The 18169-nt window shown below is 34.9% G+C and overlaps 1 protein-coding gene across 7 annotated transcripts in view; it reads right to left on the reverse strand.

The window, feature by feature from the left end:
• LOC113095411 (CD166 antigen homolog) overlaps positions 1-18169 on the reverse strand; it is a 37002-nt gene that overhangs the window by 14122 nt on the left and 4711 nt on the right. The window contains exons 2-6 of one of the 7 annotated variants that reach the window (XM_026260926.1): positions 13975-14238; positions 13534-13869; positions 13047-13280; positions 1041-1319; positions 96-371 (exon numbers count right to left, since the gene is read on the reverse strand). The exons of 1 other annotated variant lie outside the window; for it this stretch is intronic. In XM_026260926.1, the coding sequence (XP_026116711.1) occupies positions 96-371; positions 1041-1319; positions 13047-13280; positions 13534-13869; positions 13975-14238 (1389 nt within the window). Of the gene's footprint in view, positions 1-95; positions 372-1018; positions 1320-6262; positions 6337-6420; positions 7865-13046; positions 13281-13533; positions 13870-13974; positions 14239-18169 lie in introns of those variants that run through there. 5 more of the 7 variants (XM_026260929.1, XR_003288336.1, XR_003288337.1 and 2 more) reach the window with 5 other exon arrangements.

The following is an 18169-nucleotide window of genomic DNA, read 5'->3' on the forward strand; positions in this document are numbered from 1 at the left end:
CCGGAAAGAGCAAAGAGAAAAATAGGTCTCACATGATAAAAATGAAGACCACTGAATAAACTGCAAAGTTAACCTGGATAAATTATTGTACACACAATGTACAGTAATGTTGAGACGTTCTGATGACACTGGTGGAGTTCCTGCTTCACACCAGTATTGAGCTCCATCATCAGTTTTGCTTGGACTGATCTGGAGTTTAGATGAGTTACTGACTGAAGTCGTGTTGGCATCAGTGGAGTTGGTTTGACTCAGTTTGTACCATCTCACAACAACACTCTTAGATGGATCCACATTCTGAATGATGCACTGGAGCTCATACTGTTTGCCCACTATCACTGCTCCACTGTGATTCACAAATCTGATGGAGATATCTGCAAGACACATTAAGCATAATAGAGTAGATGACATGCCAAATACTTCAAATTGGTCAAATTTATAGAAACATTAAAAAAAAATTACAGAAATGTAGTTCTGTCAAACAATCAATTTAAACTAATCACATCCAAAATAAAAGTTTTTGTTTACACATACACTATATATTTTGAAAATATTTACATTTATATTCATATCATTTATATATGTGTATTTATATATATATTTAAAAAAAAATTGGGGGGGATGAAATTAACTAACGTTACAGTTCATTTAACTCTACAGTATATTTGCATTTGCTGACAGACTACTTTTATGACTGACTGTGGTTAAACTATAAATAAAAATAACAAACAAGGTGTACTTAACATTATTCTATCACTATTTAAACAGCGATAGAATAGTTGTTTAACGTAAAGAGGTTTGGGTTGCTGTTATGAAGTTGCTAGGGTACTCGGGCTGGTTGCTAGTTTCCAATTCCATTGGAAGGTGCATTTGATGAATTTACTTCACCAAATTTATCTTCCAAAGTGAAATGTACGGACTGCAAAGACATTATTTAGTAACCAAATAATACGCACATTCTTTCTATGAGTGTTGGGCTTCATTAAATAAAATGATTTACAATAAGCACTGCAAAGTTAACCTGGATAAATTATTGTACACACAATGTACAGTAATGTTGAGACGTTCTGATGACACTGGTGGAGTTCCTTCTACTTCACACCAGTATTGAGCCCCATCATCAGTTTTGCTTGGACTGATCTGGAGTTTAGATGAGTTACTGACTAAAGTCATGTTGGCATCAGTGGAGTTGGTTTGACTCAGTTTGTACCATCTCACAACAACACTCTTAGATGGATCCACATTCTGAATGATGCACTGGAGCTCATACTGCTTGCCCACTATCACTGCTCCACTGTGATTCACAAAGCTGATGGAGATATCTGCAAGACACATTAAGCATAATAGAGTAGATGACATGCCAAATACTTCAAATAGGTCAAATGTATAGAAACATTAAAAAAATTACAGAAATGTAGTGCTGTCAAACAATCAATTTTAACTAATCGCATCCAAAATAAAAGTTTTTGTTTACACATACACTATATATTTTTAAAATATTTACATATTTTTCCTTAGATATATACAAACCTGTGTATATATATATATATATATATATATATATATATATATATTACAAAAAATTAATCGTTTGACAGCAATAAAGAAATTAATTTTTCAAACAAATGCACACTTGACTGTTGTTTTTAGCACAAAGCAGGCTTCTAGCTGGTATGTTGCAGCTATTGCTTTTTTGACCACTGAGGACCAACCCTCAGCCATGTTTCAAAACAGAGTCACCATCTTAACTATCTTATCCAATACACTTAAGTACATAATAATATCGGGCCCAATATGTTCAACGGTCTATTTTGAATTGTTATAAGTGTGCCAGCGGGCTATAATGTTTTGCACTTCACAGACAAATTTTCAATGCAACCCTTCTAAAAAAAAACTTTTTTACCAGCCTACACTAGCCGGTTTTACTACAAATAATAATAATAATAATAATAAAAAAACATGGTTACTATAGTTAGATCCTGGTAACCACAAATTAACCATAGTTATTTCTATACTAGCCATAGTTTAACCATTTGTAGTAAAACTGTGGCAAAACAAATTGTGGGCCTAAGCAATACAACAACAACAAAAAACATGGTTATTACACTTTTGCTACAATAAAACCATGGTTAATTTTCGTATGGGAATAATCACAGTCAACTTGCTGACCCCTAACTTGTCTAACGGAACTAACGTTACAGTTAATTTAACTCTACAGTATATTTGCATTTGCTGACAGGCTACTTTTATGACTGGCTGTGGTTAAACTGCTAAATGCAGCTTTTAATGATAACAAACACAGTATATTTATCTTGTTTGACAACTTTATCATATCGCTAATTAAACAGTGTTAACCTCTTGAGACCCTGTGGCCTCATATGAGGACATTATATTTTTGTGAATTTCTCTGAGTCTGTTCATGCCACAGTTTTAGATCTGGATGTCCTGTACAGAGCACATTCAGGGCTTTTCAGAGATACCAAATGATTGGATGTTTCACATGACCACTCCCTCTCCTTGGTCATCAAAATGTCTGAAATTAATTTAGTGACACTCTTATAGAAATATGATAATATTTCTATAATATATTGTAGTTATCATTTAAATCTGTCTAATTTTTAAATTCTGTGTCATAAATCAACATCTCAGAAATATGTTATGGGGTTTCAAATCAAAATACGACTTTCCGTTACTAAACAGGACATTGATTTCATACATGTCCTCAGATGAGGACACCGGGACTAAACGCATGCTTATGACGCATTTTTGGAGACATAACAAATAGAGAAAGAAATTATATTTCAATATTATATGAAATATTATATATTATTATGAAAATCTTGACAATTATTACTCACATTATTACACTTCTTTTTTCATTACATGTTGCCCCAAAAACACATTTATATGCAAATTAGATTTAGTTTATAGATACATTGTATATAATTAGAAAACCCATTAATGGTAATTTTACACACATTTTGCAGAAAGAAAAATGTTATACTGAATTATTCTGTTATACCATAGTTGAGAATCATCTTTATACAAAGTTTGGTAAAAAAAAAAAAAAATCTTGAACATTAAAAATTTATTGGTGATTTAAAAAAATCTATTGTTTTTGCCTATGCATTTTCATTCATGTCTTTTCATTTTTTTTTTTTGAAATTGAGTCCCGATGTCCTCTGCCGAGGACATAACATAACTTTATAAATGAAATGCATGAATGCAGAGCACAAGGCTGCACTGGGAAATCCTGTGTGCGATGCATGACATGCAATGTGCATCTGTGCTTGCAAAGTGAATGAAACTGCTTTGCAGCATTTCACATCATGATAGACCCACTGTCCTCACATGAGGACATCTTTTTTCTGGGAAAACTACTTCCTGTACAAAAACAAATTTTAGGTATTATACTTATTAGGTCCTACATATCCCAAATAGCAAGAAAAATTATAAAATGCACAACAGGCAATCTCTCGGGTTTCAGGAGGTTAACGTTACCTACGCAAAAGTATTTTCAGAAGCGAGTCACAGCGGAGGAAATAAAACACCGGGGCCTTATAATCACTCTTTAGCTTATTTAAATGACCTTTCTTCAGTTTAACACAGAAAATTGTCCTGGAAATTTTTTATTTTTCTTCCGGATTGTAAAAATACAATAGTCTTTATATAAATGTCCTACCATTAAACGCATACCGCAGCGACAGCAGATCCATCACGAGACACGTGAAGAGAATCCGATCCCTCCGCGCCGCCGTCATTTTCAGTTGTTAGCTGCGCTCTAACCGTTTCTAACCAGCTTACGGTATTACATAGATCAAGCATTAACACAACACACGGTCTCGAATATTTCATTTATCGCAGGGCACCACTGCCCAGTCTGCCACCGCTCAGCTGCCTGGTTTATTCAGTGGTATCCCTCCCCCACACATCTCTCTAAAAGTGCACGTTGCAACTTTATTCATTCGTACCCCGTCACGACAAAACCGGGACTGGACATAGAGGGAACCCAATCACCTATCTTTTAGATAAGGCAAAGTTGTTTTGAAAATCGCATTGAGTGTTTAAAGGCCACCTTTGAAACCCCCCACAGCTCTTTACTTCAGCCCTTCATTGTCAACCCTCGAGCTCGGATATAAATAGGGGTGGGTCTATATAAAAACATGCGGTTTCATATGACTTCCCACAACGCTTTCTGGGTCAGAATGACTCATTTTGGACTCACACAGACATGATCATGACTGATGCATACCATACAGTATGCAGAAAAGTCTGAATACATGAGATTCAAACACACATAATGTCCTTGTGACTGAATTGTAGCAGTTATCAAACAGATCTGTTGTACCAGTGTAACCCTCAGCGGGTTGAGCTGAATAGGGCATTCAGTAGTGTTCTTCAGGAACGTGCCTTACAAATAATGAAGCTATAGAATCAAACAAGTGCACAAGAAGACACTCACCAGCTAAAGTAGGCTAATGAAAAGTACTTCTGACAGGTATGAAATGATGTACATCCACATGCAATGAAAACAGAGTTGTTTTATTGGCGACAGGAATGGTCCACAAGTTTGCCACCATTTTAAAACCACACAATTACGCTCTTTTTAATATCTTGGTAACTTTTTAACAGTTTCAGTGTCAGAATGAGCAAGAGTGAAACATACTGTTGTAAATAAGGCCATTCATATGACAACAGTAACTAGACAAGTACAGTTAGTGAACAATCTTTGATGTTGGCTTGAGAAAGTTTGACCTGTATGAAGTGGTTTTAAAACATGTTGTTTCAAGGTGTTAAGTTGAATGAGTTTGAAGTTTGAATAAACAACAGTATATATTTACATTTAGTAAACTCAGTGATCCTCTGAGAAAATGAATCCCATCCTAATGCGAATGTCTTTGATCGCAGCAATGTTTTTTTACAACTAGTTTCTTAGTGTGTTTTGGCCAACATGAATTACTGTATGCTCTTACCGCATGCATATGTGATATGTTTGCTTCCCGGCAACGTATAAAAATAATATAAAAATAAATATAATAATAAAATCAAGAGTCAGATCACGTAAACTGTTCGACTTCAGGTAAGATTACTTACGTTCATTTCTGCACTCAATTACATAATATTTTAATTACAGATGTACCTTTATGAAAATTAAACATGGGTTTACTAGGAATAAAAAAACAGACATTAACATGGTTTTGCTGTACTAGTCATTTAGCTTCACCGTAGTATTTGTGTGATAATTCTAAAAATAAACAATCTTAATATCTATACGCAACGCACGCACACAGACCGTGTGATCTCTGTGATGTCCACATATACAGTTTAGAAAACTAGTCCCGTCTGAATAGGGCTAAATAGATAAAATGCAAAAAGATTAGAAAAGCTAGTGTTAGTTTTTTTATGATAGTAAAAGGGTGTTGTTAGAGCAGTGGATAAGACACATGCCTTAGGTGTGAGAGACCCGGGTTTGAAGCCACCGTGAGACACCAATGTGTCCCTGAGCAAGACACTTAAAGGGATAGTTCACCCAAAAATCTAAATTATGTCATTAATAACTCACCCTAATGTCGTTCCAAACCTGTGAGACCTGTTTATCTTCAGAACACAGTTTAATATATTTTAGATTTAGTCCATGAGCTTTCTGTTCCTCATTTGAAACTGTTTGAAACGGTATATTGTCCATGTCCAGAAAGGTAAGAAAAACATCATCAAAGTAGTCCATGTGACATCATAGGGTCAGTTAGAATTTTTTTGAAGCATCGAAAATACATTTTGGTCCAAAAATAGAAAAAAACTATGACTTTTTTTTAAATAAGCAATATCTTAAATTGTGTTCTGAAGATAAACGGAGGTCTCACGGGTTTGGAACGACATGAGGGTGAGTTATTAATCACATAATTTTGATTATTGGGTGAACTAACCTTTTAACCCCTAGTTGCTCCAGAGGTGTGCGACCTATGACATATATAGCAATTGTAAGTCGCTTTAGATAAAAAGGGTCAGCTAAATTAATAAATGTAAAATTTAAATTTAAATAAAATATGTCTGAAATCTGAATAAAAAACAGGATAGACAGATAGACTGATAATGTTCCAGGGTGGTTTCTAGGGTGTTGCGATGCAGTTGCTTGGGTAGTCTTTGAGGATGCTATGATAATCTTTGTAATAGCTATAGTGTTGATTTGTAATTGCTAGGATTTCAGGGTCATTCCAAGCAAACACAGAACGTTCCCCTAACGTTAGTTTTTGGTTTGCATTTTGTGGGGACTAACTTTCCCAGAACGTTGCAGGGTAGTTAGTTTTAAATAACCTAAAAATAACTTATTCAGAACGTTCCCTTATGGTTATTCTCGGGTTATTTTTATGACCCTATAAAACTATCTTTCCACTGAAAACGTTGCAGATGTTAATGTGTAACGACCTATACAAAGCCCTTAAATATGTTTAACTAGATCAATCATTTAAGAATCATCATTTTTTCATCCTCATGCCATTCTAAACTTGTTTGACTTTAAGTGTTTTGTGAAACCAAAAAGGTGATTTAAAAAAAAAAAAAATCTTTACACAATGTTTTTCCATAAGAGCAATTGATAGTGACACACATATAAAACAGACAAACATCCATACTGCTTCAGAACATATAGTTATATGTGCTACCTTTATGATGATTTATAAAAAGCCTTTAGAAGAACATGAGGGCAAGTAAATGATGACAGAACTTTCATTTTTGGTTTAACTATGCTTTTAAGATCATTATACAACTTGAGCCATAAAACTGGCTCTCCTATTTAATGTTGAGCACAGGTTGAGCACAATAACTATGAGGCCTGAGAGAATTTTCAGAAATCCATCCAAATATTTCCGCACAGGTTCAGCATTAGAAACCTTATACACAAGCTTTCACTTCTTCACAGTCACCGTGTGCTAAATATTCACCCTCTGAAGGGTGGATTTTACCAAAGGAATAGTAACACACTGGTTTCTTTCGAGTCACGCTTACATATAATCAGACTGAGCAAATAGTGTGTCTATTTGACATGATGTCTGAAGGGAGGGAGCCGAGCTCCCAGAGAACTTCCCCATATCCCAAACTGGGATTAGGAATAGATGGGAGAGAGGTGTTGGGGCGGAGGACAGAGGCCTTTGTTAATACAACATAATTTCTCATTTCTACACTGTATAGCTTTTGACAAAACATAAATATTCAAACTGGCCAATGTGCCAGAGACAGAATAGTCTTTGTTACACAATTTAACAAGAGCCTTCCCTTCAATGACAAACAAAGCTAGTATTACTCAATAAAGCAATGCCACTTTGTAGCTAATAAACCTTCACTTATATCAAGATGGTAGATTCCTGAAAACATCCACTGCAGACATCAGGTCCGTTCATTTGAAATCATTTAGCATTTCTTTGTCATCTTTTTGTCACATATTTTCTTCTGGTCCATTAGATTGCTGAAAACTAAAAAGGTTATTTTGTGAGAGGAGAGGAGTGAATGAACAGGTGCTCCATAAAAGAGAAATAATGAAGCCATGAAGAAACAAAAAGCCACAAAGTAGATGGCTAGAGACTTCCGGTGTGACAAATCATTTTGTGGACACTGGGTCTCGGTAGATGCATAAAACCCAGGGATATCATAACTTAAGCAAGGACACTGCTCTGAGAGAGTTTCTTCATAGGAATAGGGTTTTGTTTGCCATTCTGTGCTATGTTTCCATTTTGTGCACTAGGCTTGGCATTCCTCAGGATATAATGGCCCATCTTGACTTTTTTGTAGTAGATCAAGTAGATGGAGATGAAGATGAATGAGATGAACACCACAATGACTGCAATAAGTCCTGCTATCAAGGGCAGATAATCCTCTGTGTCAAGAGAAAAAAAAAACAATACTTTCATGATTTTCGATTCAGAATCAAACAAGCTAATTTACATGATTAATCATAGCAAATGTACTGATCAATCAAAATGTGATTTAAGGGTTAAGCATAGAGCGATAACAGAAATCATTCATTCATGGGTTTGTTTAATCGTCATTTACTGCGATCTGATCTCTGATCTTTCAACCGTCTTCCACAGAGAATCACACGCTGGATGAATTAAAAAAATGAATGCCCATTTTTCGTTATACTGGTTGACTAGCTCGTTTATCGATCTCTTTATTGAATGATACTTAAAATTAATATATTTATGAGAATAAAAATGATTTCGGAGGGATTTAAAATGCCTAACTGAAGAGAACATGTTGTTAAGCAAGATATTTTTGTTTAAGGTCCTGCTGCACAAACTGTAATGTTACACTTCATTGGTAAGAATGAATGTACTGATATCCTAATTTAAATCGAGTAATTTATATATATATATATATATATATATATATATATATATATATATATATATATATATATCTGTGTATAAATGTCATATTTTATGAACCATACATTGTGAAGTCATTTTTATTAAGTGCTGAAGAAATGTAAAATCTGGGTAACATTACTCCGTAATCTTACATAATAATAGAAAGATTTAATCTTATTTAATCTTACATATGATGGTTGATGTGCTCAGATTATTACTTAAACAATACATAGAACCAAACAAGATGAGGTTTTTATAATACTGATTAGGTGTCCATACAGATCATTTCCATGCTGCTTATACTATATTACGAGTGTGCTGGATGAATACTGATGAACAGCGGGGTGATCATATCAGAGCAAAAAGGTTTGGGGAACGTTCTATTCATGTTAGAATAACGTTCTGGGAACCAAAACAAAACGTTCTGAGAACTAAAAATTGTTAGCTGGATTACTAGGGTGTTGGTAAATTATTTTGTGTGTTTTCTAAGGTGTTGCTAGATTGTTGCTATGCGGTTGCTATGGCGTTCTACGTGGTTTCCAGGGTGTTATGCAGTTGTGAGGTTACTCAGTGTGGTTACTATGGTGTTGCTAGATTGTTGCTATGCAGTTGCTATGGTGTTCTAGGTGGTTTACAGGGTGTTATGCCGTTGTGAGGTTACTCAGTGTGGTTGCTAAGGTTTTGCCAGGTGGTTGCTATGCAGTAGCTATGGTGTTCTAGGTGGTTTCCAGGGTGTTATACAGTGGGTGCTATGGTGTTGCTATGTGGATGCTACTGTACTTGGGGGTGGTTGCTTGGCTGTTGCTAAGCATTGCTTGAGTACTTAGGTGGTTGCTAAGTTGCTGAATTGAATTTGCTAGTGTACTCAGGGTGGTTGCTATCACAGTTGCTAGGGTACCAAAAGTGGTTGCTATGAGATAGAAGGGGGAAAAAGGTGAGAACATTGCGGATCGATGGCATGCACATGCAGAAATCTTTTTCTAGAGCAGGAGTGTCAAACTTAATTCCTGGAGGTCTGGACCCTTACAGACTTTGGATTCATCGCTATTTAAACAGTCCAACTAATCAAGTCTTTCAAGGTTATTTGAAAACTACATGGTATGTGTGTTGGAGCAGGGTTGGAATAAACCTCTGAAGGTCTCCAGCCCTCCAGGAATGGAGTTTGACAAACCTGTTCTAGAGTAAATTCCATTGGATGGTGAGTTTGATGAATTTACTTCATCAAACTTATCTTCCAAAGTGAAATGCATTGACTGCAAATACATTATTTAGTAACCAGATAATATGCACATTCTTTCGATGAGTTTTGGGCTTCACTAATTAAAATGATTTAATAAATACTTGTTTACAATAAGCACTTTTTCGCTCATACACTGGACAAAGTTTTAGGGCGCACAACACGCAATATCTTAGGAAGCGCAGAGCCATGATCTCTATATGGGTGAGCAAGTCCGCTGCAAGCCGACAGATTCTTGCTGGTACCCTCTCATATTACAATAATGAACTCTTGACATTTGCCATTTTAAATAATGCCCAAAACTGCCACAAATGAACTATGAAAACAATAATAAAGTCGTACAAGCTGCAATCCATCTCATGTTCACTATCTCATGTTTTTCCGTGGGTGCTCATAGGCTCTAAAGCACCTATGCTTTAAAGTATTTTTTTATAAATATGTATGTATACATAATATATATATATATATATATATATATATTAGTGCTGTCAAAATTAGCGCGTTAACGCATTCGATTAATTTGAAATATTTAACGCGTTAAAAAAAAATAACGCAATTAACGCGGTTGCAGTTTTTTTTTATTTCCAGTTGTGGCCTATGTGTGTTCAACGTGCAAAGAAATATGGATAAGACCAAGGAAGGACTTTTAGACGGAAAGTTTCAGTATAAAACTCTGCCGGATTACTCTTCAGTCTGCCACAAGAAACATTACTCTTCATTTAGTCTGCCACAAGAAACAGCAACATTAAAATCATGAACTCAAATGTCATTGTTTAAAAAAAAAAAACAATGACTGTAACAGTGCGTAAATCAGACCTTTCTGTAACGCTAACGTTAATAAGCTTAAACGAAAATAAGGAAATAATTGTGTAGCGGAGTATTTTTTGTACACAGTGCCGCGAACTGTCAATCACTCATGTACGCGTGCATCACTGTCCTCCTCGCAGCTGCAGCAACTTGCGCTCTCACTCTTCATCAAGCTTTAAAACAAAAAGGGGACAAAAAGATCATATTGTCTTTGTGCATAGGCTATAGATTAATTAGATAAATGAATATCTAAATTTGTGCCTTGCCGTCTACGGTATTTTTTTAGAACTTAGAAAAAAGATGCTGCAGCCAATGAACAGCCAGCGGGGGCTGCAGGACGACTCAACCTCCGCAGACAGTTTTTAATGTTTATCAGACAATAAATACTCAAGATTTTGCTTTAGTATAACTCACAACGAGTTTCACACACCTTCTCCGGCCACGTTGAGTTGTTGACACTTAACAGTGGGAAAAGCGACACATGCGCTATTCACTTGTATAACTTAAGGGTGAATGGGTAATGTAGTTTCTGCTCTGGGTGGGATGAATTAGGAAGCTTGCATTGTGAAGGGCGCTCTGAAAATCGGCAAAAAGATTAAAACCTCTATTAAAACAGATGTCCAAATGAGCGTACCGGTACGCTACAAGCACGTTCTGGGCGCACGGAGAGGTGGCGGTACGCTCAAGAGCTATATTTGGAAGTGGCGGTACTGAGTACTGGTGCATACCAGCCCACTTAAAGCACTGGCAATGACTATACTTTGGAATTTTTTTGCAGTCCACTTAGAATTCAACATGGAAATCATTTTTGTTTTTTATTGGCATTGATTGTTTTGAAATTCAAATGGTACTTACATGCCTGTGTTTTTATTTCTGTAATAAATATGGCTTTCAAGCCAACAGTTAATTTGGAGGATATTGATGGTTTATTGCAGGTATGTTGTTTACATGAGAAAATCTGTGTTACAAGTTAAACAAAAATTCCAATAAACAATCATATTTTGAATTTAAATAGTTTCTTTGTCTTGAGTTTACATTAATTATTTACATTTTACATTTACATATCCAAAAAGTTTCAGTCTTTTAATTGCGATTAATCGCGATTCATTTTAAAAAATTGTGCGATTAATTAGTTAATTTTTTTTAATCGATTGACAGCACTAATATATATATATATATATATATATATATATATATATATATATATATATATATATATATATATATATATATATAATTAATTAGAAGTTGTTTAAATAGCATTTAAGTTGCCATTCTCGAGCCAACTTCACTATAACATTTACATTTGCACTGATGTCAATGTGTCAGCCAGCAAAAAATAAACCAAAATAAATGCACTGGTTAAGTCTTACAAACCGGCAGCCAGTTTCATGCTTTGACCAACACTATACTCATACAAGCATACGGTGCAATACTGGTGAAGTTACAGGTCTGGCTTTATTCCCTTTGCGTTTCCCAAAATGAATCATTGCAAAGATCTTTAGCTCATTTAGCTAGTACCTACTGCAGTCACAGTACTTAGTACAGTTTTAATTATTTTACAATATTAACGATTGAATAGAAATGTAGTGACATTTTCTTTAAAATAAATTCTCAAAAACATAATTTATAATGTATGTCATATGTTAGTTTACACTTGTGCTCCTATTAAAACAGGTGACTATGTGAATTCCATATAATAAATAAATATTATATTCTACACAAAAAATAGATTCTATTTACAGAAAGGTCTGAGAAATTTACATTGACAGATCACAAAAATATCATACATCTTAGGCACAAGAAAACACCACAATATAACAACCTGTAGTACTTGAGTGTCTTTTTTTCCAATATATAACTGTAATACAATATAAATAGCACTGTCAAGTGATTAATCATGATTAACCACAACCAAAATAATTTTTTTGAAGAAAAAAAAAAGAATATGTGTATATATATATATATATATATATATATATATATATATGTGTGTGTGTGTGTGTGTGTGTGTGTGTGTGTGTGTGTGTGTGTGTGTGTGTGTGTACTGTTTATTTTGTTATGTGTATATATTAATGTACACATACAGTCTGTATTTTTAAAATATGTTCATGTATATAAATTTATATATTTATATATAAATTAATAGTTATATCCTTATATATACATATATTTAATATATATTTTTCTGAAATACATACATGCATGTGTTTTGTGTTCATATAAACAAATATATACAGTACATACACATTATGTAAACAAAAACTTTTATTTTGGTTGCGATTAATCTTGACTGCACATAGTGATGCTGATGTTGAAGTTAAATAATATGTATAGCTTTTTTCTTCTGCCTGCTGTGTTTAGGCTTCATAAAGTTATTTTCATTTGAGAAGGTAATTATGATGAACAAACATATTTTCTGTAATAATCCAAATTCTATGGGAAATCCTACTGTGTTTTTTCTCAAAGGAACCATGGGTACAGCATCACTGCAGAACTATATTGAACAGTAAGGGCTAGTTCACACTGAACTGGTTTTGGCTTTGAACAATGCAAGATGTGGGCAGTGGAACAGGAAGAAACTCAAGATTGAGAGAAAAACTGAGGCAAAGTGTCATATTAATGATTATTTGATCAAAACTGACCTGTAGATTTAAGGATGAACACTTTGCTGTCACTTCCCAGGATGTTTGTGGCGTTGCACGTGTATTTTCCTGGACTGAGTGCTGAGGACTTGATCACTGAGGAGCTGATGTTCAAGTTCAGATGATCTGAGGACCATGTGTAGTCAGGAGCCGGGTTTGCCTTCACTGAACAATCTAGCATGACCTTATCATCTTTAATGATGGTCTCTGTTGAACTGGAGTGTTGTGGTTTATCTGAAGAGGACAGAGATACATTTCTCAGCACAACAGCATCACGATGAGCAGCTGTTAATAACAGATCATTAAATATACAACTGAAAACTTATTATCTGTATTCATTCAATTCAAATCTAATATTTGATAAAATAATTTAAATGAATATGCAAATCTCTGTCTGAAATATGACAGATGCATATTCTTCACACTAGAAAGCTCTACAGAAAATATAAACTGAATTATATGGCTAGCTTAGCAGTAATAAACTTACAGTATACTTCAACATTAAGAGGTTCTGATGAATTTATTTTAGGGGGGGGTTGAGGTCCTTCTGCTCCCAGATCCAGCTCTGCTTCACACCTGTATTGAGCTCCATCATCAGCTCTGTCTGGACGGATCAGGAGTGTGACAGTTTTATTCACTAAAGTCTTGTTTTCAGTGTCACTGAAGTTGGTTTGATGCAGCAGAGTCTGTCCTTTGTACCATTTGACAGTGAGATTCTGAACAGGAGCCACATCATGAACGTCACACTGGAGCTCATACTGCTGTCCCTCTTTCATTGGTCCTGTGTGATTCACAGTGCTGATGGACACACTGTCTGGAGTCTCTGTGGAGGAAGATTTACACACTCTGAAATCTGCTGTGATGAATGTACATTTATTAGATATTTCTGAGAATGAACAGGAAAAATATCAGTAACAGAGAAACTCACTGTAAACGGTGACTGGGAGCTTTACTAGACACTGTGCACCTTTGTTTGGATTTATGTAGCATAATGGCTTTATGTCCCATTCTTTCAGTTCTGACACTCTCCATGTGATCAGACTATCATTGGTTTTGGACACTCTTCCCTCACTGGCTTCCCATCCCATCCCTTTATGCGAGACTGAAGTGTTACAGGTAACTTCAACAGAACCGCCGTATCTCACAACAACTCTCTGTGGGTTGAGCTGAAAGGAACATTCAGCTTCTGCACCTGTTAAACACATTTAAAGAGTAGGCTGTATTACTCATATTACTAAACAGACAACACATCAGCAAAAATGCCAGAGATTTTTTCTTCCAAACATTTCAACTTATTTTCAGTTAACTTGACAAACTACACAAAATCACAATGTACTACACAATACATGTATCCAAACACAGTGCCTTTAAGTCATTGCCTCTAAATTCTCTTTTTAATGCACTTAACATAAAACTTTAATTTGCCTGGCTTAAATTGTTTTTATAAATCTGACCTTAATTTAATCCAGCTAATCTTAATGGTAAATCAATAATTTATTTAAAATAAACTTTCTATAGTGCTTTTAAAAGTAACATCTCAAAGCGCTTCACAAGAATAAGATCAAATAAGACACACAATTATACAAAATGCATTAATAAAAGTGAAATACAGACAAAAAATAAAATGCAAACTATCAAAAGTATAACAAGTAAATAAAGAATAAGGCAATTACAAAATAATCAGGTAAAAGTTACCCCCCCCCCCATAAAAAAGCTTTAAGGGAAAATGTAAAAATACTAAGGGATTAAAACAGTAATTAAAACAAAATACTGTTTGCTTAATCTCAGCACGCAAAAAAAATAAAAAAGTTAAAAAAAAAATGTAAATGGAACGATCAAAAGGTCAACTTTACACATGATTGTGTGTAGGGGGTTAAAAGATAATGAAGGGTTAAGAAATAATGAGGGGCCAAACCATGCAAAACTTGCAAAAACCATGCAAAACAGAATCTGACAGGGAGCCAATGTAAAGACTCCAAGTCAGGAGTGATATGATCATGTGAGGTCCACACAATTGTCCCAAAGGAGGTATCCAATGGTGGATGAAGGTTTCCTGTATGTTTAGTCTTTTTGGCAAGCAAAGTTATTTAATTTAAGTTAAATTGTAATCTGACTCCATTTTATAATTACCTGTTTTTTGAGTTAGAATGCTATTTATTATTGATAATTTATAGGATGATTTATCTAGACATCTGATTATGCAGTTTATTATTTCATGTTATTGTACTTGTTCATTCGGTGCTCATTTCGCTGAAAGATATTGCTTCAGGCATTAGCGTATCTTACAGTCACATTCTCGTCAGTTTTGATTATGCTATGGCTAATACTTTAGACGGGTCCTACTGTATGCTTGCTCATTCTAAACGTACTTTTAATTAGCACTCATAGATTTGTACATACTTGAATAAAGCTAGAATAAAGAAAGATTATTTCTAGTCAGAGGTCACGATCACTACTCTATATGCAAAACGACCAGCATTACTTTTCCTGATTGTAGATTTGGTATGGTCATGCCATGGTTTTCCCACTTAGCTAGAATAAAATTACAATAAACAGAGGTTAGGCTCTCCCAATTTAGATTGGTCGAACAACTTCCAGTTGACCTAAATGTAAATTCCCTACAAGCCCTTGCAATCTAAGTACACTTGAACTAATACCAAGTGTTAGCTGGATCTCTAAAGATACAGTTGGTGTGCCCTATGCTCCATTTCAACTGAATTTTAGTCAGTCACTAACCTGATGCAAGAAATGCGGTAACAAGGATACAACGAAAGTCAATACATTACAGAGTAAAACAGAATAAAATCAAATGTAAAAATGTATTATACACATATGGGTCACCATACTTGGCATACATGTTGTTTAGATGTTAATTTTTTTATGAATATAGGTGTGACCTAGATGGGGTTATCATAAGAGGGTCATGATAAGTAATACAAAATGTAGAAAAGACTCTGAGTTAATTTTTTACCACTTCATTTATTGTTATTCTTTGGAAAACTCCACTTTGGAGTAAATTTCCTTTTGTATTAATTTTAATTTCAATTAGTGCTGTCAAATGATTAATCGCATCCAAAATAAACGTTTTTTGTGTGTAAACTGTGTATATTTAATACGTATTTATAAATACAAACACATGCATGCATATATTTAAGTAAAAATATGTTATGTTTATATATTAAATATTTTAATATTTATATAAAATATAATATATGAATATATAAGTATAAACAAATATTTTCTAAATATATACTGTATGTGTATTTATATATACATAATAAATATACAAACATGTATAATGCGATTAATCATTTGACAGCACTAATTACAATCAATTAATTACTTATCCTTTTCATTGGAAAAATTAACAAGAACTTACAAGGTCAAGCTGTGAAAGTGAAAACCCCATAGAACAGTGTTATATAGTTTCCTGACTTGTGTATTTACAGTATCCCAAATATTTAGAAAAATGTTTAAATCCAGAGAAATAACAATTTTACATAGTGGTTGAACCCTGCCTTGGAATGGCGCCTCCGAAGGCAGCATTTTAGAGTTTTCGGATGCAGCCAGTGGCTCAGCCCAGGTCATTGCGTCACCCGTCAATGACATCATACACCGTTGATTTCCGCCAAAGACGCTTTTAATAATTATGCATTTTATTAGACATGTGACGACCGCACAGAGTAGCATAATAACAGAACTTTCAAATGTATCTTGTATGATAAAACTGCTCTGCTTTACCCCATATACACACGACCAGAAGGAGTGGAAGCGGTGGTCAACTGTGGCATATAAATGCTTGACCTGTTTTTGAGCCATGCGTCATGCTCGTTTAGTGGCCTTGTTTCGCTTCGATGCCTTTTAAGCCTTACCCTGCTTCATAATACGACATTAATAAATCTTTAATACATCCATGAACATGATTTCTCCACAAATCCCGTCAGATTGCATCAACTGTGGGGATGGATAACTCCCATGATTCCACACTCAGTCATGGCGTCATTAAACTATGCCTTTGTTTCTTTTGAATACGCGCTTTCTAGCGGCAAACAATTACTGTGCCTTTAAGAGATTAGAAAACGTGTATTGCACCCTCTTCTGTCGTAATAATAATAATAATAATATGTTTTATTTATAAAGCGCCTTTCCAGAGCTCAAGGACACTTTACAATAAACAAACAACAATAAAGACAATTGACAAAGAGAGCAGACAGAACAACAATAGGCAAATGAGAGTGCAAGTACAGTAAGAGAGAATTGGGTAGAAAAAAAAAAAAACACTAAGACCTATAACATTCAGAAAATAGGTGTGTTTTGAGCATGGATTTGAATTCAGAGATAGTGTTAACAAAACGGAGTGATGGGGGGAGAGATCCACATTTTGGGCGCAACAACACTGAATGATCTGCCCCCCATTGAAGCAAGGCGATGCCGAGGGACAACGAGGAGGCTGGAATCAGCGGATCGTAAAGAGGGAGTTGGGGTGTAGGGGAGAAGCAGGTTACAGAGGTAGGGGGGAGCAAGGCCATGCAGAGACTTAAAAGTGAGAAGGAGAATTTTGAATTTAATACGGTAAGCCACAGGAAGCCAGTTAAGATCATGTAGAATTGGGGAAATATGTGCAGAACGCTTGGTGTGGGTGAGTAGTCTGGCAGCTGCGTTTTGAATGTATTGAAATTTGGAAATGGAGCTAGCTGGTAGGCCAATGAAAAGTGCATTGCAGTAATCAAGACGTGAGGTGACAAATTCATGGATGACAGTTTCAGCATCTGAGATACTGATAAAGGCACAGAGCTGAGCGATACGACGTAGATGAAAGAATGCCAATTAAGTGATGGAATTAATGTGAGAGTGGAAAGATAGAGAGGAATCAAAAATTACACCAAGATTTTTAACAGTACTAGATGGTTTGATAAGAGAGCCAGCGATCTCACAGGTGAAGTTAGTAGGAATTTTATTAGTGAGTGATGAAGGTCCAGTGAAAATAATCTCAGTTTTGTCCATGTTAAGTTTTAGAAAATTTGAATGAAGCCAATCAGAGATTTTGTCAGTTGTGAAAGATAAAGTTGATGTACAGGTAGTATATAATTGAATGTCTTCAGCGTAAAAAAGATAATTAAAAC

The sequence above is a fragment of the Carassius auratus genome, unplaced genomic scaffold, assembly GCF_003368295.1.
Source record: "Carassius auratus strain Wakin unplaced genomic scaffold, ASM336829v1 scaf_tig00215721, whole genome shotgun sequence".
Classification (NCBI taxonomy): domain Eukaryota; kingdom Metazoa; phylum Chordata; class Actinopteri; order Cypriniformes; family Cyprinidae; genus Carassius; species Carassius auratus.